This window comes from Vanessa cardui, chromosome 3, assembly GCF_905220365.1.
Source record: "Vanessa cardui chromosome 3, ilVanCard2.1, whole genome shotgun sequence".
Taxonomy (NCBI): Eukaryota; Metazoa; Arthropoda; class Insecta; order Lepidoptera; family Nymphalidae; genus Vanessa; species Vanessa cardui.
Genome location: NC_061125.1, coordinates 12,207,262 through 12,233,174, shown reverse-complemented (window position 1 = coordinate 12,233,174; position 25,913 = coordinate 12,207,262). Strand labels below are relative to the sequence as shown.

Genomic DNA, 25,913 nt, shown 5'->3' with positions numbered 1-25,913 from the left:
CCAACACACGAGAACTTCCTATTTCATCATTCTTACCGATAGCATGGCTGCAATTACGTTATAAAAAAAAATGGATAATACCAGATGGAGCTATAAGTTCACCCATTGTAATAGATGAATTATTTTTTTTTGTTATGAGCATAATTACTTTATTTTTTTGTGTTTATACCTAAGCTCTCTTTATTTTTGTTTGTAGTGAACAACGAAGTATATTTCATTAATTGATTCATTCACTCATTCCTTAATTATAAATACATACTATTGGATTACTTGAATCTGCAGAAAACGTGACAGGTTACTTTTTTGTTTGTTTGTAACGTATAAAGGGTACGTCTGATAAAAAAGACGCTTACAAGATTGATTGGTTCAATATGTTGAAGTATTTTTGTCAACTACACTACTACAACAGCCTGTAAATTCCCACTGCTGGGCTAAAGGCCTCCTCTCCCTTTGAGGAGAAGGCTTGGAACATATTCCACCACGCTGTTCCAATGCGGGTTGGTGGAATACACTTGTGGCAGAATTTCTATGAAATTTGTCACATGCAGGTTTCCTCACGATGTTTTCCTTCACCGCTGAGCACGAGATGAATTATAAAGATAAATTAAGCACATGATGATCAGCGGTGCTTGCCTGGGTTTGAACCCGCAATCATCGGTTAAGATGCACGCGTTCTAACCACTGGGCCATCTCGACTCCGATTTTTGTCAACACAACAGCACAATTGTATCAATAATAAAATCTAAGAATACAGAAATAATGTACCGAAAGCAATATGACAAATAAAATAAAATACAACCTTGTTATTAAATTTATAGTAAATCATTATTGAAACATCTCATATGTGGCTCAGATTATGATAGGCAGATGTAACGCACGGTACATTAAGAATGAAACGACGAAAACAAATACAGAAACAAAATCGAATGCTAATTTCCTGTGTAAAACGACTCCTATTTTCGTCGTCAAATACGTCAAAAGTTTCCACTTCGATATAATTATCGAAGTCTTGTTAGGAAACAGTTTAAAAGTAAAAAAAATTACAATCAATTTAACATCTAAGTCGCATTCAAAACTAAAACTAAATTTTTAAGCCTTTAAGAAAAGCAATATATTTAATTCAATATTAACAAGAATCGTTCAAAATAATCTCCCTGAGAATTATTCACTCATTCTCGGCACTGAGGCATTAAGTAAATTGCAAGCCTGGGGCAAAATTTGTAAAGGCATTAATTGTAGTCATTCGCAAACATATAAATATTTCATTTATCAGTTTCGAAAAAAACATGTATTTCTATATAAATAAGTATTCATATCACAAGAGCTGACTAAATAATTCCACTGTGAATTAGCTATTCCCTCTTGTATCTTGTACACATTACTAGATGCTTACTGCAGTGACTCAGCCAGTGGAGGTACGCGTCCTGTCACTGTTTACTTATCGTGATTCGCAATTGGAATGAAATATTAAAGACGCCGCTGAATGTATATACCCTAACCCTAGCCTTAACAGTACATTGCTCCTCAAACTGTTTAGTCTAATTGCAATAAAATGATAGCAATATATACATATATACTTAAACCATAAGTAGGAGTCAAAATGCCAAATTTTAGCCTTCGCAAACAATAAATCATTTCTCGGATAAATATTTATTTCAATAAAAAACTCCGCAGATACTTTTAACTGTGCCTAATGATAAATTCAATCGTTTTATTTTAAATATAAATAAAAATAGCATATTACTCAAGTGCGGATTTAGTACTTGTTGACTTTCAGGTACGATACGCTAAAAAAATTTGAATAAATATTTGACTGACAAAACTTTGTATTTGAAATTTTGGAGAGTGACTGACTGACTTTCTTAGTGGTTTTTCTCAGTAGAATCGGTTCGAAATATGGATTTTTATTCTTTAAATTTAAAATAACTCCGTAAAATGACGATTTGAATTGTACAAGTCAATTTGAATAAAACATATTTTAATTTTGTTTTTGAATTAATGTACACTGGTAAGTAATTTCAGAAAAAAACACATTCGAAATACAATTCTCAGTTGTATTTAGGGAAACAATGTATGTGTATATAACGTTTTTGTGTTCATTATAATAATCTAAATTAATTAATTAATTCATTTTCAAATCAAGTTTTGTAAAAAATGATTTGAAATAATTATGTTACATTCAAATCTACATTATTCACTTGGGTCGGTAGCTGTTTTCATTTAATATATTTTGAGGAGCACTGGCCTTGTATGCACGCTGTATAATACGATGCTATACGATGCATAGTACGTACTTAACACGGAGGGTGCCACCAATTAATATCAACGTAGTGTTCAACTGATCTCAACTGTGATTGCACATGCAAGATGCATTGCTTATATTCCTATTCACGAACGCTTTGTATTATATTTCATACAATATAGCGAGAAAACAGAAACCATGTATACGCCGATACATATTTAATGTTTTAATTCTTACAATTATTTGAATACTTTTGTAATGTAAGGAGTATTATGCAAGTTACAGTGTTTTGTTTATTTACTCGTCACATTTTCACGTATTAATCATCATGAAATTTTCAATGCATGTTTTCAGGAGTACAGATAAGGTCACCAGGCACCTAACACTTGCCCTACTCTTGAAGATATGGGCGGAAGCTAGTCTATCAAAATTGCTATTGCAACTGCCTCGTTGATTTAGCTATTTTATAAGATGAAGATTCCTAGGAACCTGGACTTAGACCTGTGCCAATGAAATATATACGGTTTTTCTATTAATAAATTCTCAGTAAAAGTTTGTGTGTAAAATGTACACTTAAACGTAACAGTAGGTTCTGTACCCGAACTGTTTCACTCGTTTAATTATTATACTGAATAAATAAAGAGTACTCTTGCCACAAATATTTGTGTGAAAAAATCCTCTCACGCAGCTGGTGTTTCCCTTGGGATCGGTTGCCGTAGCCGAAATTAGTCGTGAGAACATCATCATCAACATCATCATACGACACGTAATAGTGCTGCAGATAACCGAATAATCTACATCTATCAATCAGTTATAATGACGGTTAGAATCAACTATACAATGTTACTCTTTAATTTGTAGCCTATCTAATTAATTGCTCAAATAACAACAACAATCGCCTGTAAATTTCCTACTGCTGGGCTAAGACCTCTTCTTTCTTTATGGGGAGAAGGTTTGGAACATATTCCACCACGCTGTTCCAATGCGGGTTGGTGGAATACACATGTGGCAGAATTTCAATAAAATTAGACACATGCAAGTTTCCCCACGATGTTTTCCTTCACCGACTAGCATGAGATGAATTGTAAACAATTAAGCACATGAATATCCAGTGGTGCTTGCTTGGGTTTGAACTCGCTATCATCGGTTAAGATGCACGCGTTCTAACCACTGAGCCATCTCTGCTACACAAAGCTTCGTAACTTTAATCAATTTGTGAGCAGAATTTGATGCTTAGGTCTCTAAGCGTCGAAAAAATACTGCAAAAAAATGCTCTCAGCAAGTGGGTGGAGTAAATGTTTCAGCTAAAAACTTTGATGAAACCTAGGGTATCCATCGTTCTTTGAAAGAAAAACACCCAATTGTTCTGTCCAGTTCACGTTTTAGAAACAAAGGCCTAAAAGCGGCTGTGTTTTTTCATTACATTCCCATTTACTTGAGTTTAAGCCACCAGAGTTTTGAGAGAAGATTTGTTGTAAGCGGAATCTGTTATCATTTCAAATGGTAGGATTTGAGTACAAAGCGAACTCGATATTCTTGTTTAAAAATAGAGCAGGTTTTTTCTGTATCCATTTTTATAATTTTTGAGAGTACTTTTATAACGCAGAATTTTAATGGGAAGATTTAATATGCTCATAAAACTTGACTTGGGCTTGGTTTGATTGGCTAGTGTCATAAATAAAACTGCAAGAACAAGTTGGATAATTTTACTTCCGCATATATATAAACGTAGGTACTTTATTTATTGTCGCTCGGTAATGTTTATGGGACTAAGTACCTGATGGAAATACCTTTGTTCGGCTTCAAAATGTAAAACAATTTCATCTGACTCACTCTTTTCACTTAGGCCATCCGATTGCATATTCGAGTACCCCTTGTTATGTTAGCTGTTTGCGGAATTACTTTTTTTAATTCCCCGTCAGCACACGCTAGGTGTTGTATATTCATTAGAATCGACATGAAAGAGGGTTACGCTTTTAAGCAATTACTTGTTTCTCAAACTTTTATCAGTCATCGCTGTACAAAATTCATTTCGTCTTTAGTTCAATGTTATGTGAGGCGTTAATTTTTCTTATTATATTTATTTAAATTAACTTTGTGTCATAATAATTAATCAAAACAAAACATTTTAAACTTTAATGTTAAAAATAAAATCCTTTAAATGTCTGTAGCAGCTTCAGATTAAAGTCTGTTAATGTTTCAATTGACTACCTTTCATAAGTGATTTCATTGTTAAATATTCCGTTCTTCCTGTTATTGTCCCATGAGCGCAGTCTCTGCAGAAGCCGACCATTTCATAGATTTTACTAGTTTTCCCTAAGTAACTTGAAATTTGAGATTCCTTTAAGATTTCAAATTAAAGCCACTTCGGCCCTGATATCTTCGGATGATCTGACCAAGCCAATTTCTTTTGCGATTCCTCATGTATAGCTCTTTTAGTGTTTAGGAGGTCGTTCGTTTTTTTTCTATGATCAGAATATACCAATGAGTCTGTAAAGACATGATGTGTTTTTGGTAAATCTACGTGTCACATCAAGATTGCAACTCTCGCCTGATCTAACTATTTATAGATTTATTCCTTGTCAATTTTTGAAACTATCACATAAGTATAAGTATCGCCAAAGTTGCTTGTTTTCGTGGGTAAGAATCTCACATAACCCATTTCTTCCATAGCTTCTCAGGAGCTGTTGAATAGCTATTCTTTGGATTGCTATGAATAAGAAATATATCTAATATATATTTCGTAAGATAAATATTATTTGGCTAACATATTAATATTAAGTTTTTTGATTAATATGTGAATTTACTTAATTAAAAAGTAAACACAAAAATACAATTAACTAAGTATTATTATGTAGTGAATAAATTCATGACCTTCACATATAAATCACACGTTCCATCTCGTTAAGAAGTCAATTGCACTAAAAACTAAATATCAAGTGGCGTGATTAAATTATATGAAATGAAAAATAATACATATTCTTTTGCATTCGTATTTCTTACTTAAGATAATTATAATATTTACACGACAAATAACGTGACAAAGTGTAGGTTTGCCGGTGATTTGTTCGGCTAATCACTATTATTTATGCATGCAGGGCGCATTTTCCTTCATGAAACTTAAATAATTTCCAACAATACATCACAGTTTGATTTTAATAGCGAGGTTCATGCGACACGGAATGGTTTCCTCTGTGACAACCACCAATCATGGTATAAAATAAACTAACATTGTTTTTTCGCTATTTTCTTTTTAAACTCGAAATTAAACTCTATCTAAATCGTTATAGAGTCCAAATTTCTGTGGCCGAATTTCAATATTGTTATTGCACCGGAGTTCGCGACGAAACAGGCTAGTAAAATTGAAGCCCCGAAACGCATACGGAGTAAATTGCCGTAAAAATAACTGAAACTGAATTCAATGATTTGAAATTTTTATATTAAATAAAGATTAAATTATATTAACAGCCCGTAAATTTCCCAACGCTGGGCTAAGACCTCATCTCCCTTTGGGGGTTGGAGCATATTATACGCTCCAATGCATCTTGGTGGATACACATGTGGCCTAATTTCATTGAATTTAGACACAAGTAGGTTTTATTTCACGATGTTTTCCTTCACCGCCGAACACGAGATGAATTATAAACACAAATTAAGCACCTGAAAATTCAGTGGTGCTTGCCATGGTATGAACCCGTAATCATCGGTTAAGATGCAAGCGTTGTAGCCACTGTGCCATCTCGGCTCTTAAATAAAGGTAAATCATATGAATCATGATTTTTGATAAAATATTGTATTAAATAAAATAAAAAAGTTAAACTGTTTATATAAGAAATAGATTAAAGTCTTCATTATTATGACTCATCCATAGTGTATTAGATTATGAAATAAGGTTTATAGTTCAACGACCCAAAACAAATTCTTAATATAATCTGTAGTATGGATTTTTAAACTGCATCTTTGTACACTATATTCATAGAAGTCAATATAAACAAAACCAAAGTAATAAAAAAGAAATTATTGCAATCTTACATGTAAAACATTTTTTTTAAATATTAAGAGATTTTTTTTATTTAAAATAATATAGCTCTCAAACTCTTTTGTCGTAAGGTCGTTATCATCGAACGCTTTTAATTATATCTGATGATAAATTGTAATTTTCGGTTAATATTAAATATCCAGTAACCAGTCTTTTACATAAAGACTGCTACTGGATATTTAATATCTACTGGAGCGTTAAATTATTTTGATTTTCGTTGAAGATATCTTATAGATAAATTTGGTCTATAAAATAAATGCTTAATATTTAAATGCTGAATAATTGCTAATCATTAAAGTCACTGACCTTTTTTTGAGTCCATGATTCTACACATTTTTCTCGTTTAACTAGATTTAATTTAGAGGGTTCAGACAGATTGTTGATGTGATGATAGATAAAGATAATGAAACTAAATGAATATAATGAAAAAAGCTTAAACTACAATTAAATAATGTATTGTCTTATTTAATTGCAATACCAAAAGCGACTAAGACAATTTTATATAAAAAAACTTTATAAAACTACAGAACACAAATAAAATAATGAGGAAATAAATATTTTTATACAATTGTCTTCTCTAGTTTAAGGCAAGAGATGTAAGGTTGTTTAGGATTGTTTTAATATAGTGGTAATAATCTAAGATATAACCTGTAAATTTCCCACTGCTAGGCTAGGCCCTAGGTCCTTTCAGCAGAAGGTTAAAAGCATATCCCATTATGCTTCTCCAATGCGAGTTTATGGCAAAATTTCGTCGAAATTAGGTTCCTTTCCTTTCCTTCACCGCAGAGTTCGAGATAAATTGTAGACACAAATTAAACACGTGAAAATTCAGTGGTACATAACTGGGTTTGAACCCGTAATCATCGGTTGTGATTTACGCACTCTAGCCAATGGGTCATTGTAACTCAATCTATGATATCTATTTCTATGTCTAGATTAATCTTAGATTAAAATTAAGATCTAATAAAACTTCCATTAATCAAATATTCCACAATAATACTTTGTATTGCTATATTTCTGATCTGGTGTAATAAATACTAACTCAATTAATAAATTGAGCTAGTATTTAGTGCTTTTCTATTTTTAAACTGCTTATAGATTAATTATTGGTTGTGTAATAAACTATTTAATCAAAAAATATCCTGGTGAGGTGTAGTATGCCCATACAGATAAAGAAATAAAGTCTTAATCTACTTAAAGAGCAGACAAACTTTTATGAATGAATCAATACAGACTTATACCACCCCAACTCTAATCATGTACTAGCGACCTTCGCACGTGGCAATGATGACTACAAAAAGTTTATATATACAACGTTTACAGTTTTTTCATTTAGTTCAATGATATATTAATCTGTATTAAAAGCATATGTATTTCAGGTACTTAATTGCATAAGGATTAATGTGGTATTGCTTAAAATCGCTTCGTAAATAAGTCATTATTCCTCGTCAAAAGCAAAGGATAAAAATCTTTAGAACTTTCCCTAAGAGATAGACATAAACTATTTTGTGGTTTTTTGTAATCTTTTTAAAGTGTACCATACTCTACCATATTATTTTGATCTATCTCGTAGCCAGTTCAGCCAGCGTTTGCTATGTAAGAGCAAAAAATGTGTTTATTTATGCCATCGCATTAGAAACCCCTAAAATTATCAGCGTATCTACTATATTATGTATGTGTCATACATATCAACCTCCTTTTTTAAAGATCTAAGCATACACATGGACAATCTTCGGGAAGCGACTATGTTTTATTACTACATAGTAGTGTTGAGAAAGCGTATTATTTTTTATTATTATATTAGTAATAAACGGTTAGAAAAAATGTCATATTCAACATCATTAAAGTAATCTTTGCTGATAGATGCTATTTACCTTTTTTTCTTATAGAAACATGGATGAAATATTTATACACAAAACCTGTTTTCCATATTGGAATTTAGAGGCTATCCGCAAAATCCTAACTCGATATAAAAAGAAATATAAGCATCAAACCTTTATCCACAAACAATACAAAATATTTCTGTGATCTTTGACCTACGTCATTTACGTTTTATCTACGTCAAATCAGATTAGTGACCTTTGTCCTAAGCAGCTTGTAGACAAAAGAAACGTAAAAGATAAACTCAGGTAGCGAAATATAACATACGAATATCAAAACCGTGTTATCATATACTATGTATAATATTTTGAAGACAGCGGTTCTCAATCCCATTTTTATTGAATAATTTAATGCCCTAGGGAATCTTTTTATATAGTCTTCAATTACATTTCGAATCACAATTAATTAATTATTTATGAATGAAAGTATTATTGGTCTAAAATTTGTCTCGGTGCGTTCCTTTGAAATTCAAAAATAGAATAGATTTGTTAATATATCTTACTTATTATAGCTTCAATAAAATTTCAGTAAATTAGTATACTTTACATATTTTTATAATTTAATCGAAACAAAATTCAATATCAATATTTAATTGTTTTGTAATATAAAAGTTTGGGGGATGTTGTAGTGTATTCTCCCCTAAAATCCCCTTTCAAATAGACCGCAGATCGTTCGTTAGTAGTTTTACACGAGAAATCCTGGACGTCACACAAATGGTCTTGGCACGTGCCGAAACCACTATGATATCTACGAAATATTTTGCTGCGATTTACAAATGTACAAATGGGGCTTATAGTTGAAACGTATTGGGGGTCCGTGGAAACGATATAGCAAGATGTAGATAAGACTTATCGACTTTGAAATTACCATAAAAATAACAGAAGTATTTCCTAAATAATGCTACACGATAGAGAAGAACTGCTTCCGTAAAAGATGATGAATTTGATGAAACCTAATGTTCTGGAACTTCAGTACATTAATTCTAGAGAAAAATAATTCCTTAAACTATATTATACATCCAGCAGCAAACATCTTACACGCGCATTTTAAAAACGTTATCTTTCATTAAATTAGCGCCATCTATTGGTAACGCATTGTAACATACACACCTATCAACGTCTGAAAGAAATATAAGCATTGATTTTGATATATAATTTTAGTATTTGTAATGTAAACAAAACAATACGGTTAAAGTGTAATAACACTGTATTTTTTTTTAAGTAATTAAATGTATTTGCAAGCTTATGTCGATGTCGAATTGTAAGGAACCACTCTCTATATTTTGTACTTACTTAACTACTATAGATGTTAGTACAACCCTCAGTACATAAATCGGTTTGTTATTGATTGGCAGTTAGCAGGGCTCCGGATAAATTGTTCGATGGTTCGATTGAGGGTTCTTAATATCGGAGGGCGTTTAAGTTTATTATGTTAATGTATGTGTGATTTCTAACAATTTTATAGCCTTTATATTTTGTTTTCAATTAGGTAGGTAGACTAGCAAACGGGTCATTTGGTATATAGTCAACTCTAATTATAGACATTGGTGCTATAAGAAATACTGATCATCCTTTGTCACCAAACTCTCTTATCCTTATGGCTATACTACCTTAATACTCATCCTTCAAAATATAATTTGCTGTTACGCGGTAAGTGTGAATGAGTAGTACCTAATTATTGATATGCAATAGCTCAATAGAAGCGAAAGAAACAACATCGGCTCCGTACAAAAAAAAGTCATAAAAACTTGAATTTCAAGCACTCAGTTTCAAAATACGGTTTATGCAATTCGCGATAGTGTGTTGCATTAGCACAAGTGGAGGTGGACGAAGCTCTTCAGGATCACCAGAAAATTAACCACGAATGATTTTCAAGGAGAAGTGGAGGACCGGGAGAAAACCTACCTGACGACAGCTTCATTAAAAACACACAATAAAAAAAATTAAAATCAATTTTATTTCCTTTACCCTCAAGTTCTAATAGAATGGCTGATTAATAAAAAACTGTCGCTTCCAAATTAAGATGATGCTCTTCGTTTTGTATCACAGATATTAAGTACCATATGTTAAGAATATTTTCCCCTGTGTTGACACTTTTATGCGTTTGTCTTCGTGTGAAGTTCGGAGATAATTGTTCTTTTATGACTGGATGTGATACCAACGCGCAGCGTTTAGTCAACGATGACAGTTTCATGTTCGGTGATGTTATTTATTGCAATGGAGTTTTATGCGTGAAATTAGATTTAGGAGATAGGGTATTAATGTCTATTTTTTATTATGAATTAATGTTTTAGGCTATATCGGTACAGACTTTTAAAGTTATTGGTGTATCCAATGAGTAACAATTTAAGATTTTATTGGTATTAATTTTGATTGTTAATAATTACGTTGTAATAAAAAAACAGCATTTGTTCACTATGTATTTTATTTTTGGTACAATAGTAAATCTTGGAATTAATATTATTTAACATTTTTGTTTTCTTAATTCTAGCAAAATCGCTTACAAACTAAGAATCTCCTCGAGTGGCACGTGCTTGAGGTACTTATTAGTAGCGGTTACAATAATTTTCATCGATGCGTAGAAAACTGGATCTTGTACCAGATTAGCGACTTCTTGCCAGTTTTCATGAGCAAACTTGTGTACAGCATCCGCTGAAATATACAAACAATGAAAAAAAAAATTCTAGGTTTTGTACCCAATAATCCTAAGTACATACATCGGAACACATTTGTTTGAATGGCTTAAAATTCAATTAAAATGAGCAATCGCACCCTCCCGAACAACTCACGCGACGCACAGGGATTGGTCAAAATTTAAACATTCGAAAGTTAGATCCAATCACAGCATTAAACAAAATATCAAATTGGTATTTTGGAAGTCAGAATTGTTTTAGCGATTATTGATAATGTAAAAATGTAGAAGCAACAATATGTGTAATACTTACATAAGTCCTTTTGTCCATTGAACAAGTTTTTAAAATCAAAATATATAGGTTCCAGAGCTTCACATTTCAATTTGAAGTTTTTTATATGTCCATGAATCTTATCAGTTTTTCCTTTGGATTTCTTTAATTCAGATTCAACGTGAATTAAATATTTACCTGTAAATATTAATAAGTTAAAATTTGTTTAACTAAATAAACACTTTGCTTGAACCATTTCAAATATTTTGTAAATCTTATATATATTGTTTATTAACGAGAAATTTTAAGAAGATATAATTAAACGTAGATCAAAAACCTTTTTGTAAGGTCCTCGCGCTACGAAAATGGGAATAAAGTTTGTTAAATTGTTTTTGGAATTATGACGGTAACTGTGTTTTAAGGTATGAATGAATGTTTGATTGTCAGAATTATTTCTCCTATGCATGTTGTCCCAAGAAGTATTTATTGATTGTATCGATTTGAAAAAAAATTACTAAGATAATATTCAAACCAAAATTTTATAGACTGGATATATTATATACATTTGAATAACATTGATACAACTTTTAGTTGTCAATGTTGGAAGATACTTCTATATGATCTATATATTTATGTCTTCCTCTTCTGCTAATTCTGGCAGAATTTACAATTTGAACAGGATTTTCATTTAACAAAATTCTGAAAAATGACAGATCTTACGAAATTTAAACGATTTAAGTATTCAAAAAAATCTTCGATATCGTGTGTCGTGAAAGATATCGTCAAAATTGTTTTGTCTTAGTCTTTTTGATGTCAAATCAACGAAGACAGAGAGAAATAACTCAGTTTTTACCAAAACCGCAAGGTATGTTGTTGTATGTTCATAATTAGGACCGTAAAATGATATTACATATAATAATTACCTGTTGTCATTTTGAAATCCCCATTCCCTTCCACTGGTAACAATATAAGACGTCCCTTGATCTCGTATATACCAGTCATCGATAATTGAGGGCAAATGAAGTCATAGTTTAACTTTGTGAATTCCTTGTCTAATCTGAAAAAGATTTTATTATTTATTAGCTAACCTTCCTTAACCTAGGAAAGTTTCTGGGCATACATGTAACCATTTTTGTTCACTTGGTATCACAAAGTAAACAAAAATTGTTACAGGGCTTTGTGTAAGCCCGTCTGGGTAGGTACCACCCAGTCATCAGTTATTCTACCGCCAAACAACAGTACTCAGTATTGTTATGTTCCGGTTTGAAGGTTGAGTGAGCCAGTGTTATTACAGGCATGAAGGACACAACATCTTAGTGCCCAAGGTTGATGGTAGGTACATTGACGATGTCAGGAAAAGTTAATTTTTCTTACAACGTCATTGTCTATGGGTGATGGTGACCACTTACCATCAGGTGGCCCATGAGCTCGTCCACCAACCTACACCATAAAAAAAATTCGCCATTCATCTCAGTGACTTCGGAACTCACACAGACAAACATTAATTCAGCCAGGACATGTTCAATATATTCATATTACAAATGTGAAAGTAACTCTATCTGTCTGTCTGTGGCTCTTTCACGACCAAACCGCTGACCAGAATTTGATGAATTTTGGTACGAAGCAAACTTGAACTCCACGAAAGGACATAGACATGTTGACTAATGCTCTAAAACGCGTGTGAAGCCTCGGGCGACTACTTGTTTCATATATAGGTATAGATGACATCAACTTTGAAGCCTAAGGTTTATATAGGGACATAACTATTTGAATACTTACTTTATATTTGATGCTTTGCAATTATGGAATCCAAGAACAGTGCTGTTGTTAAACTTATATTTCAATATGGATAAGTCTCCTACGACTTCATCGACGTATAAAGGATCAATACTGGGGAGTTCTATACCTTGTACTCCAGTAAGTAAATGAGGCAGTAGAATGTTTGCTAACTTAGTAACGCAAGATTCGTCAGTAATGTCACACGGTAACGTAGGCCCTGATGGTATACTGCCTGGAATAAAAAATATATCATTACATAGTATAAAACAAAGTCGCCTACCACTATCTGTCCCTATGTATGCTTAGATCTTTAAATAGATAATGGTTCAAGAGCAAGGTTTTTGTATATAATATATAGACAATATAGTAAAGAAACACTGATAATTTTAGAAGTTCCAATGTCGAAAATAAACAAAATCTGTACCTATATTTCGTATCAGTATTGCACCCGTGCGAAGCCGAGTCGGATCACTAGTATAATATAATTCAAAGTAAGACTTTATTGTATTCTTGTATTCTAGTTTTCGTAGCCGACTAGTCTGGCAAACAATACTATTTACGTATTCATATAAACTTAATAGCGTCGGCGGTGTCTCGGATTTTGCTTTTAAAAAAAATTACTAATCAAATTTAATTTCAAACGAATACATAATCACCTTGACTACGTTTAGTCTTCATTTTAGTATACATTTAATAATTAATTAATTCTTTAAAGTTATGCATTTAATTTTTATAAGACGAAACCAAAAATAATAAGATGTGTAGTTTATTTAATTAGGTACACAAAAAAATATTATCATATTTGAAGAATATTTAATTCATTTTTATAATCTATAAATAACATAAAGCGAAGACGCTGTCTGTCTTTATCTCTATAAATATATATATATATATATATACCTACTTGATATTTTTACACTAAGCGCACTTTTTATTTTCGTTCGCTTCCTACCCTTATAAAATATTGTATTTCTACGTTCATAATGTTAATAACATAACAAGGATAGTTCTTTATTTTAATGTTGGTATTTGTCCCAATTCGACTTGAGGTCACCTATTAAATAGATTATCATATCCATCTTACATCAAATCAAATCCATTATTATATATCCATTATAGAAGCTTAAAACTTACTTATTGATTGTCAAATTAAATACCACAACCGGTTCGGAAACAAAAATACCCTGACCTGAGCGAAAGAAGGGTTTTTTCAACTCAAGTTTTTTTTGTCAATTTGTGATTTTTTATTTTCGATATCACAAATTATAGTCAGGCCGCGAGCGTTTATTCCCAAGGTGTGCTATCAACCATGAACTCGCTAATTATAATAACCTTTTGCACACAAGCGCTACTTTACTTTTTTATTTAAATTTAGCTAAAGATGTATTTTGGATGCTTCCCGGGATCCTTTTGTAAAACCTAACATACATTGTTTAGACGTTAATATTTACTTTTTTTTTAAAGAAATAATACTTAAAAAATGTGTGAAATCACATATTTACAATTAATTTAAATATATTCTTATCGCACATAAGACTTAATAAGACATACTACACAGGCTTATTTTATTTTAAATTCAAATACTGCAACACTACATATGTGTACTAGTTAATTAATTAAATCATGAATAATAATTCAGTTTTTTTATTTCTTACTAAGGTTTATGCTTGAGCTTATAAGACTTAAAAATGAATATATTATTTTTGATATACTTACCCCTATTAAAAAAAAATCTACTGTTCAATGACATAATACAAGGCAATCAAGACATACAGACAATGATCACGAGGATAACACAATAATATTATCGCAAGGTATTGCTAGAAGTTTTCCTTGTACAGCCTACACGTGTACTCACAAATTCAACAAATATTTCCTTTGAATTAAATTTGTAAAGATTCTCAAATGAGTGATCAAAACAGTGTATTTTTTTTTCATATGCCGTCATAATTATGCACATACAATCGAGTTAAAATATTAAAGTCTAGAATAATTATGTTCTATAAGGTTTATTTTTGTAAATCATAATAATAATAAAATCAAATTAGCAGAATTACCAAATTACATTAGCTTCTACGTATAAAAAGTATTAAGAGTCATACACGGTCTTAATGCAATAAGCCGTTTTAAAATTCTTATTAAAAATAAATACAACAATTAAACTATTAATGTCATAAATCTAGAGAATTTATACGAATTCTTAAGGAGGCACGGTATTCGATTCTATAATTAGATTCTACAGCAATTTTTAACTTGGCCTATTAATAAAGCTCATAAAAAAAACAATAAGTATGTTATTCAAAACAAGTTATCATTAAAGAAAAAAGCGTGGACTCAATATTTATTAATCTTGGCAGGACATATAACAAAAAATTGTTCTTTACTCATAAACTCTATAATTAGAATGTGGCAAAAGAGTAACTACTGAGTTTTTTTTTTGGTTCTTGTTGGTCAAATCTACTTTCTGAATCAGTGCTTTAGAATAAATAGCTTTAGATTTAATTCAACTCGAATAAAAAATATTTTGATTTTGATTAATCGAAAAAAAATCGATTAGGTTAATAAACGAAAATCGATAGTTGAAACGAACTGCCCTTAGAAAAAAAAAATTAATACAATTACAATTTTGAAGAATTACAATAATTTCATTCGTTTAATTTATTGTCATGTATTTGGATTATGCTATTTTTATAGAAAATACATATAAACATTATTACATATTCTCATAAGGTATATAACAGAGAAACATTTGGAACGAGAATGTATAAATAAACATAATAAAATTATTGTTGAACTATTTATATATATATGTATATATTCATATACTTAACAGTAGTATAAATTACAATAAATTCAATATTTTCTATATATTCATATATATATAGCTATATAGTTTTGATGAGACACATATCAAATCAATAAGTGATAATTCTCGTCAAGAAATTATTGAATTTATTGTAATTTATACTACTGTTAAGTATATGAACTTTCTGGTCATTTCACCCTGAATTGTCATTCCAAACCGGATTCAGATTAACATTGATTTATTTTAAATGACACCTGTTCGAGCCTATTTGAATAAAGCAGATTTTATTTTGGCATATATATTTATAAGCTCATTTTGTTTAAGCGAAGTACAATAAAATAAATCAAAAATAATTTTAACACGTGGTTCAACTTTTTAAAACTAGACGAATGTATTTTAATTTATTCTTAACATCAAAGTAATATTATTTATAATTCTTATACTTACTTGACAGAATACCCGTTGATAAACAAAAGATTGTGAAAAACAATGTGATAAACATGATGTCTGTCCTTCACGTGCTGGCTCCAAAAATATTATGCTCGAAATACTTGGTTGCTACATTTATAAACGTCGAAATTTGCAATTTTAACACAAGCGTGATAATACAATGATCAAATAGGTTCTGTACAAATAAAGAAAAATATTAAATTTTTGTTCTCATGAATGCAGAAGTTCATTTCTAAGTTTATATTCTAGTGGTTTTGTTTTTAAATTCCCGTTATTATTTTTCAAACATATTATGTGAGATTTGTGTTATTTTTTTTAAATTATTCCCATATATTTAACCCATGAAGGCCCTTCTGTTTAATAAAATAATAAAGAAATATAATCAAATCATTGTAAGTACGTCGCTAACATATACATATAGATAGAGATGTCATATCATGTGCAGGGGCGCACCTTCCTGAGTGAATGAATCTGTAGTATATTGCGTTATATGATATGTATATGTCATAACTAATTTATTTTATTAAGAAATTTTCGGACTACGTCATAAGTATATCATGCCATTCAATATTCCACCATATTAGATGAAGTAATTTAATGTAGCAATAAAATGACTAAAAAAATGTATATACATATTTACAAAAATGGATGATATATTTTTAATGAAAATATTAATGAAGTCAATAAACTGCAAGTACTACATTAAGCTTTTTATGACTTGTTACGATTCTACTAAATCTTCCGCATAGACGGATCATACATTTAATTTGAATAATTAATTAATATATTGTTCATTTTTATATGAGCCTACAATTTAGCTTACAGGTTACATCTATGATTTTTTATAGCAATCGAACATAGGTTTTTTTATCGTATTAACGGACGATAACGTATTTTTCGTCAATATTTAACAAATAATGAGATTAGAGACCGAAAAGAATCCTCGTATATTTTTTCTTTATAATATTTTCTATCGTGCTAATATTATGAAGAGTTTATTCTTTTCGGAAAAACTGACTTTCGTTAGTTAATTATAAATCTTACTTGGTGGTAGGGCTTTGTGCAAGCCCGCCTGGGTAGGTACCACCCACTCATCAGATATTCTACCGCTAAACAACAATACGCAGTATTGTTGTGTTCCGGTTTGAAGGGTGAGTGAGCCAGTGTGACTACAGGCACAAGGGACATAGCATTAGTTCCCAAGGTTGGTGGCGCATTGACGATGTAAGGAATAGTTAATATTTCTTACAGCGTCATTGTCTATGGATGATGATGACCACTTACCATCAGGTGGCTCTATGCTCGTCCGCCAACCTATTCCATAAAATAAAAATAAATAAATAAATCTCATCTTATTTATAGTTTCAGGAGGGACTTGACCAGTAATGGGATATAACTTACTATAAAAGTCTAAGAGAAATGTCGAGGTACTTCCGAAGCAACCGATACTAAATTATAACAGATACACTTTTGTATACTTTGAGTCAGAGATAGATAGATATCTAAGCTGTCTATAAATAAGTCACCGACAGTATACTTTTATAGATTGCATTACATAAATAGCTACCTATTTATATTTTCAATATATTGAGAACAATGAACGGTCTCATTATATTAATTAAAGTATCACACAGTTTTATACAATTATCAAAGCAAATGCATATTTAATTTAAGTATTATATAATAATAATAATATACATAAAAAAAATTATAAATATCTATTCGGTACAGCAGTTTCAGAAATAATGTTTAAAAAATCGTGGGTCTATTATAAATATAATAGATCGCTATGCAAGTTCAATGAAGTGACATAAGTTGTGGTTTAATTTAAAAACAAAATGAATCATAATTTTTTTATTAAAATTTTTGTGCGTCGAACTTTCGGGAGGTTAACTGCCTGCCATAATATTTCCGCATAATATTTTCGTGCTAATATGACTAATTGAAATTCTTATAACAAAAGAGATCATTTAAAATTAAAATTTTAAAATTGATAACGATCTATGTGCATCACTACATAAAATAAAAATACTTCTCGTTGTCTGTCTGTCCCCATGGAAGCTTGGATATTAAAAAATGTAGTAACGATGCGATTTTGATGCGTTTTTTTTAAATGGATAGACTGATTCAAGATGAAGGTTCATATTTATAATATACGGGATAAACTCTAATCATTTTAGAGGTTTCTAATGTGATGTCGTAAATAAACACGTTTTTGTATTTACATTTCAAACCCTGGTTGAACCATTTTGAAATAATGTACATCTTGTAAAATAAAATGTTGTATATCTTAAGAAGACCGTAATGGTATAAGTCTGTCTTTTAGGGATAACCCACAATAACCATTTTTTGGTCCTTGTTTTTTACAAGAATTAATGAACTATTGACAAAGCGACTTTATCATTACTGCATCCATACTTATCCAATTAAGTGCGTTAAACAAATTAAGGTACTTATTTGGATTCACTTAAGGCATTTAATATGTTGCATTTGATATGTTGGACTATATCCAACATATCGTTGAACTGAAAAAAAAGCTGTGCACGTTGTATATAAAGACATCGTCGAATATTTAGTATCTACATTGCACCCGTGTGCAGCCAGGGCGGGTCACTAGTTTTAAATATAAGCTTCTTGAAATGTGTATTTAGGAGGAGGCATTAAATTAAATTTTAAAATTTGAACAGCAAGTTATTTTCTTATCATAAGGTTATTTATTATATGTACTTTTGAATCATTTTTCACACATTGACGGACTCATAAACTGCATTAAAGTTATAAACATATAAATGTTTCAATTATTACTTGTATAAAAAATAATTGATTAAAATGTTTACTTTAAAAACGTCTTTAACTTTAATGCAGTTTGTAGTTTGGTTCGTCAACTTTATAAAAGCGTTGTATTATATTCTTAAATGTATTATATTGTTAAGTGTATGTTTTATCACTGCTAGTACCGGGTAACCATTTGTAAGAACTTGTCTCTAAAAACTGTCGGTATGGTATAGAAACCCTAGATTGGTTTTATTTTAAATTTCTAGCAATCGTTCGTCGTTCCAAATTAATGGAGAATCTCGACATTTTCATTTTATTATCAAAATATTAAATCGAAAGTAATCCTGAATGTTGATGCAGTTTATAAGCCAATGCATAATTCATTTTATAATTAAAATATTAAACACTTTAACTGTTTTAAATAATCAATACAAAAACAACATTAATTTTAGTACACTGGCTCACTCATCCTTCAAACTGAAACAAAACAATACTGGACATTGTTGTTTTTCAGTAGAATATACAACGAATGGATGATACTTACCCAGACGGGCTTGTACATAGCCTTAATGCACCAAGTAAATTATTAATAATTCAGATGAATATGATACATACCTTGGGCAGTTAATATAGGTTAACATTTTTCAATAATTGCTTATTAATTATTCATTGATCTATGTGTGATTATCATCGCCTGTGGACAACAGTGCTTTAAGGAATATTAACAATTCCTTACATAAAACCAATGCGTCGGTCTTTCTTGGGAACTAAGATGTTATGTCCCTTGTGCACAGTTACACTGGCTCACTCGCGCTTCAAACCGGAACACTGCTATACTGTGTACTGTTGTTTAGTGGCAGAATCTCTGATGAGTGGGTGGTACCTACTCAGCTGGAAAACTCACCAAGAAAAATATATTCTGTTTAGTCTAATATTACAATTATGATTTATAACTACAATCTGGCATGGTTTCGAATAAAACTGTTATCATATTTTATAATATACAAGTACATCTTTTATTGTATTCAAACATAATTTTAAATATTTAGTTAACCTCTACCATGAACCAGAACCTTTTACTGAAATTGTCTTAATGTAATACAATATCTTCGAGTGCCACACTTTTTAGGTACTTGTTGACATTGTTAGTGACTTTCTTAATGCAAGCGTTCCATGTTGGGTCTTGAACTAGCTCGGCTACTTCGAACCAGTTTTCGTGGGCAAACTTGTGCACTGCATCCGCTGTAACATAAGAGAGACATAAAAAACATTGTCTTTAGTAGAGCAAATATTAGTACTAATTTAATATTTTTAAAAAATATAAGCTGGTTGGTATTATTAAGGTTATAATGTTATACTGTGAAATGTATGTTTTTAAAACTTAATTTAAATGGAATGAGTTATAGCCATTTGTATTAAAAGTGTTTTAAATTTGGAATAAGCGGTATTTATTTTAATGTGGCTTTTATTTGTGCCGATAGGGCAAACATTATTTCGCTAATGTCGGGATGAAGAATGAATTGTAACTATTAAAATATCTTTCGTCAAATAGAAATAGTATTGAAATGTTCTATTTGCGCTAAATATTCATTAATTTTATAAACAGTGAAACTGTTAATATAAATATTTTTAAATATATCAATGAAAAAATATCTTATAAAAGGTATTACATGTAGTATCAGTGATCAAAATGTGCAAGGAAAAACTTCAAATAGATCAGACATTTTATAATGTACTTCAAAAGTGCTAGTTGTTTAATACGATTTATGTGGTATATATACGCTATATTGAGTATATATGTACATTGTGTATGAAGTGTCAGTACTCATATAAGATACATATTTAAGAATATTGGAGGACATATTTTGTGACCATTAATTATTGTGTTAGTTTTAATAGTTCTTACCTCGCTGTGGAATGAAGCGTATTACATAAGAATATTTTACAATACTTACATAAATCTTTCTGTCCGTTGAACAAGTTTCTGAAGTCAAATTTTATGGGAGACAGCGCTTTGGATTTTAGTTTAAAGTTTTTAATTGATAAATGAGTTTTTCCATCGCTGCCTTGAACTTTTTTCAGTTCAGAGTCAACGTGTATTGAATATTTTCCTGTAATTAAATAATTTATAGTTAAAATGTTTAATTTTGTGTTTTTGTTTTTTTAACGGTTTCTTATCTTACCCTTACTATTAAATTGATGTAAGACTTTTTCCTAATGGGGTAAAGTTTTTTGTGTATAGTTTTGAGTTATTCACCACACCACTTCGATGTGGTTTGGTGGATACACACTTAAAAAATTGACTTCCCACTCATACAAGTTAATTTCATGTTTCTTGTACGCTGATCACGGGAGAATTAAGCTCTCATAGAGTACAAGGAAAATGATTTGTCTGTTTGAATCAGTATCGGTAATCATTAATGAGTTATTACTATGTACACTTTGGCTCTCTACAATCTAGTTATAATTTCAACCTTAATATTTTCAAAGGTATAATATACTTGCATACTTAGTACGCAACCTAGCAGCTAGTTTGTAAAGTTGCGGACCATGAAGCTCTAAGCCCTTGCGCCTGACCTCTCACTCGAGTCGTTTCATCGGAAGGCGCGATTGAATGATCACAATACTATGGAAATAAAAAGTGCGTTTGCCCAGATATTTTTGTACCAAAAATATTCCTGAGCAGCTACCCTTTGAGAGACTCTTTAATTTGTTGGTTTATAAACCAAAGTACATGTTACATGGTTTTATTATTGAATAGTAATAAATGTAATGTCTTATTTTATTCACCTGTTATCAATTGAAAATCGCCTTTCCCTTCAACCGGTAATACTACAAGCCGACCGCTAACTTCGTATTTTCCAATCAAGTTAAGTGTAGGACAGTTCAGGTCATATTTTATAGCGGTGATGTCCTCATTTAACCTATAAAAGTTATGGAACATATCTAAGAAGTTGGCAAAATGGTCACTTGATGGTAAATGGTCACCACTATCACATAGACACTGACATTTTACTATGAGTTACCAACCGCAAGAACCGACCACTGACTCACTCACCCTTCAATACGGAACACAATAATACTGATTGCTGTTTGGTGGTATATCTGATGAGTGGTTGGTAACCTACCCAGTGGCTTAAATAGGGCGGTGCCACCGGTGCCCCGGCACAGGGCGTAGACTCTCGGGGGCGCAAGAATAGACAGACTGGGCAGGACTATTGTTTGGCTCTTGTTAAGATTCCGCTGAGCCCCTAGTACTAGATTCCAATACAAACGTACTTACATGCTAGTATCATTAAAAATATACATCGCGCTCATTTTTTTGGCAGCGCACGAGCGTATTTGTGTTTAGTGTTTATCGTTAATAGGCAGTAGTGAACCTGCGGTTAAGTTTTAGTAAGTGAGACAGTAAAATAGGCAAAGGTCTGCTTAAATAGGGCGCAGTTATAGCAGCTCGAACAGGGCGCAGAAAAGGCTATTAATAGCACTGTGCCTACCTAGTCTGGTTAGCACAAAACCTTACCACGAAGAAAAAACCAAGATGTCGTTCAGATGTTACATCATATTATGCGAATTCTATAAAGCTCATTATAATAGCATAAAATTAACATAGTTTAATTGTAAATTACAATTACGTTTTCAATTGTTAAGTTATCTATAATTCATTGTGCTATTGTATTTTACAATCGTATTCTAGTTTATCTTTTATCTGTTTTTATGGTTACTAATTATGTCTATTTTCCTAGAGTTAGAGTTATGTTTTCTAGTCAGTCTTTTTACCATAGAAAATTTATGTGATCTTATAATAAATCTGATCTGACTTTTTTATACGAACAATATATTCTTTCTAAGTTTATTAATTACATTAAATTAATGATTAAAAAAACGTATTAGTGATTAGTTGATTGTGTTAAATGATTTACTATAACTTTGACTAACTAACTTTTGAATAACTATAAATTAATATAATATGAAAATGTTTTTGAATTGAAAGTTCAATTATTATAAACAACATTATAGATAACTAGTTCATTTAAGAATTAAGATTATATTTTTTATTATGATGTGAATTGAATTAAGATTATGCTTAAATCTGTCAAGCACTATCTACATCTATATTTTCAATTCCAAACGATGTTTACGACATTTCTAGATGTGTATCCAATGATATCCCTATCTCAACCAAAACCTTTAGACAATTTGATAGAGACATTTTCATACAAAATGTAAAAAGTCGCTTCATCGTCGAAATAAAATAGGTATTATTTTTTCTGTTTGTTATCCTTTCTAAAAGTTGTTATCTTTAACTTGCCCTTTTAAAAAATTAAAGTTCATGTCCAAAAATACATCGATAAATATAAATATATGTAAAATATACATATATCGGAACGCAATAATACTATATTGTAGTAATATAGCATATTACGGGATATATATAAAAAAGAGCTAGGCCTGGAATTCATTAAGTAAGGCGGTGTGTATTTTTTTTTATTATTTAATATAATATGTATGTTTAATATTTTATATGACGTTATTACATGTCCTGACGGACTGATTAATCATCGCCTAGCCTAAACTATTGACGTAAGGGTCATGAAAAGTGGTGAGCAGGATCGTTTTATTGAGTAGACACTTACTAAAGAAGAAATTTTGGAAATTTTACCCTTTTGGGGCCGAAATGAAAGAAAAAGAAACATGAAAGTCTATTTTTGGGATACTGATTTATCGTATCTAGATAATTTACTCTAAGGGGTGAAATACACACCAATGTATAGATTATGTGTAGGTATATATACGTAATATTTTAAGTTAATTTGTATATATATCCTATTTCCACAGCTAGTTGACTATAAGAAGCTTGAATGTTTTGAATTTACATTCAAGTATAAAAAAAAATCTGATGAATTCCAACCAAAAATTATACTTACTTGAAATTTAAAATTTCACAGTTCTTGAAGCCAGTGATGGTAGTGTTGAAGAATTTATATTTTATTATGGATAAGTTCCCGTCTATTTCTTCTATGAAAATAGGGTCAGAGGACTCAACTCCGAGTTCTGGGATTCCAACAAGAATTTTTGGTACTGCTGCCTTTATTGATTTCTCAACACAGGCAAGGTCGCTGATCTTGCATGGTGTTAACAAACTATCTGAAAAAGGGAATAAATTAATACATTAAACGTCATATAATAATGTTCCAGCATGTAAATATACTACCACTTATCAAAGAGGACTCATCCCTAACGAAAAGTTAATGAGTTCTCTGCTGGATTGGCATACTTTTGTCGAAAATGTGATTTCTACTCATGTAGGGGAACCTGCATTATTTCATACGCGACTTTGTTTTCACAGCCGAGTATAAAAAAAATGGAGCCCATGAATATTCAGTAGTGATTGCCTGGAACGGAACCCGTAGGCCTTGGTGTAAGATTCATGTATTTTAACTACGTAGCCAAACTCAAACTCACTGTGTATAAATGTTTTTATTTGATGAGTTTTGCTCAGTTCTAGTAACTTCAAGGAACACTACAGTCTAGGTAGACAGTACAGACAGTAGCAGGTCTACAGTAGGTAGACTACAGTCTACTTGGATTTTAGACTACTTGGAAATTTATCAGAGAATTGTTTACGACGGCGATTTAACCCACTTGCAGAACTTAGGTTGGTGAAAAGTATCGAAACTTACGGTTATCGAATTAATATAGAATAAAATAATATGTAAGTATGCAAAAAGAAAAGAATAAAAACAAAGTGAGCTAGCATGCGAAAACAATCTCTTGTAAAAATTACAATGCTACTGCGACGGACATAATATATAAAACTAATAAATATTTTTAATTTTAATTAGTATATAGTTAATGTTATTAATAGGCTGTTTAGGTGCCATAAAAAGATAAAGATAATAAGGTATGCATAGAATATAAGTCCCCAATAGGGCCCTCAACTTTTGGCATTTGTAGAATAAGGTTTCGTTGCCAATTCCACTGCATCGGTTTTTCCAGATAGATATGCTTTACTACATTACAAATCAAATTACAATAATTTATTTCTTAAATATTGATTATCGTTTGTGTTATATATAGATTATTACATCACTACGGATAAATGGCTCCCTTTAAATAATTATTTGTTTGAACAGTATTATATCTTAATTTAGTCTTATTATAGAAAATTTGTAACAAATCATAAATTTTAAGAATTAGTATGTATGTAAAATTCTAGAAATACCTCTTAAAAATAATAAAGGTATAAAAACTATCTTATCAAAACAATTTATGAGCACGTAAATTTTTTAAGTGGCTCTATTACTGTAATCAAATCTTATTGGTTACTTAAATTGAATAACATTTCTGATAAGGTCCGAGAGTTCTTACAGTTGCCTAATATCGACTAAACTACTCCATCATCCAATGTATAATAATAAAAATCTAACATTTATTTTTTGAATAATAATTAATGAAAAAAAAAACGCACTCAAAAACATTACGAATATAAAAGATTGTCTATCTAAGACATAAACGATAGAAGACAAAATGTATGAAATGAAATACGTTATATATTAATTTCAATAGTTGGTAATGTTATTATTAATACTATATTAATTTGAACACTCAAACTCACTTGTTAAGACACCACTAGCAAAACAAACAAACGCTATTGACACCGATAGGAACATATTATTACTCCGTCTTGTACTGATTGAAATAATATTCTGTCATAAGAAATCGATGCATCCGTTCTTTATACGCTATACGTTTGAAAACGTTTGATATTAATTACTTCAATAGGAACATACCTATTTATTTATTATTTAAGTTCTACTGCAGTTTTTTACTTATTATTGATAACTTCGTCTTAATTTATAAATGACGATGCTGCGGCTTCTGCTGAGCTTTCGTTAACAAGATGTATATATTGTTTGAATTGAGAATAAAAAGTAGATTATGTACTTTCTTGGAATTCAAGCCCAATTCAGACCAAATTTCATCAACTTCCATTTATAATATTAGTATAGATATCTAAGCATATTTTATACACTTA

The 25,913-nt window shown here is 30.7% G+C and overlaps 2 protein-coding genes across 2 annotated transcripts; both read right to left on the bottom strand.

The window, feature by feature from the left end:
• Nucleotides 1-10,592: 10,592 nt before the first annotated feature.
• Nucleotides 10,593-16,854, bottom strand: LOC124543683 (protein takeout-like). The gene is made up of 5 exons (XM_047121946.1): nt 16,097-16,854; nt 12,844-13,075; nt 11,988-12,121; nt 11,107-11,262; nt 10,593-10,813 (listed from the first exon to the last, which is right to left on the bottom strand). The coding sequence occupies exons 1-5, from the start codon at nt 16,149-16,151 to the stop codon at nt 10,662-10,664; spliced, it is 729 nt and encodes a 242-aa protein (XP_046977902.1). The 5' UTR covers nt 16,152-16,854; the 3' UTR covers nt 10,593-10,661.
• Nucleotides 16,855-19,864: 3,010 nt separating this feature from the next.
• On the bottom strand, nt 19,865-25,668 carry LOC124543941 (circadian clock-controlled protein daywake-like). The gene is made up of 5 exons (XM_047122272.1): nt 25,494-25,668; nt 23,803-24,022; nt 21,665-21,798; nt 20,830-20,985; nt 19,865-20,116 (listed from the first exon to the last, which is right to left on the bottom strand). The coding sequence occupies exons 1-5, from the start codon at nt 25,546-25,548 to the stop codon at nt 19,965-19,967; spliced, it is 717 nt and encodes a 238-aa protein (XP_046978228.1). The 5' UTR covers nt 25,549-25,668; the 3' UTR covers nt 19,865-19,964.
• Between the last annotated feature and the right edge of the window lie 245 nt (nt 25,669-25,913).

Bases quoted from the DNA above. Each gene is read 5' to 3' on its own strand.
- LOC124543941 (XM_047122272.1), bottom strand. From the start codon at position 25,548: ATGTTCCTATCGGTGTCAATAGCGTTTGTTTGTTTTGCTAGTGGTGTC. The intron at 21,799-23,802 runs GTAAGTATAATT...TAACTTTTATAG, and splicing joins TGTGAAATTTTAAATTTCAA to GTTAAATGAGGACATCACCG. The intron at 20,986-21,664 runs GTGAATAAAATA...ATTTAATTACAG, and splicing joins CGATTTTCAATTGATAACAG to GAAAATATTCAATACACGTT.
- LOC124543683 (XM_047121946.1), bottom strand. From the start codon at position 16,151: ATGTTTATCACATTGTTTTTCACAATCTTTTGTTTATCAACGGGTATT. The intron at 13,076-16,096 runs GTAAGTATAAGA...TTTTTATTCCAG, and splicing joins ATCAACGGGTATTCTGTCAA to GCAGTATACCATCAGGGCCT. The intron at 10,814-11,106 runs GTAAGTATTACA...TGTATATTTCAG, and splicing joins CAATGGACAAAAGGACTTAT to CGGATGCTGTACACAAGTTT.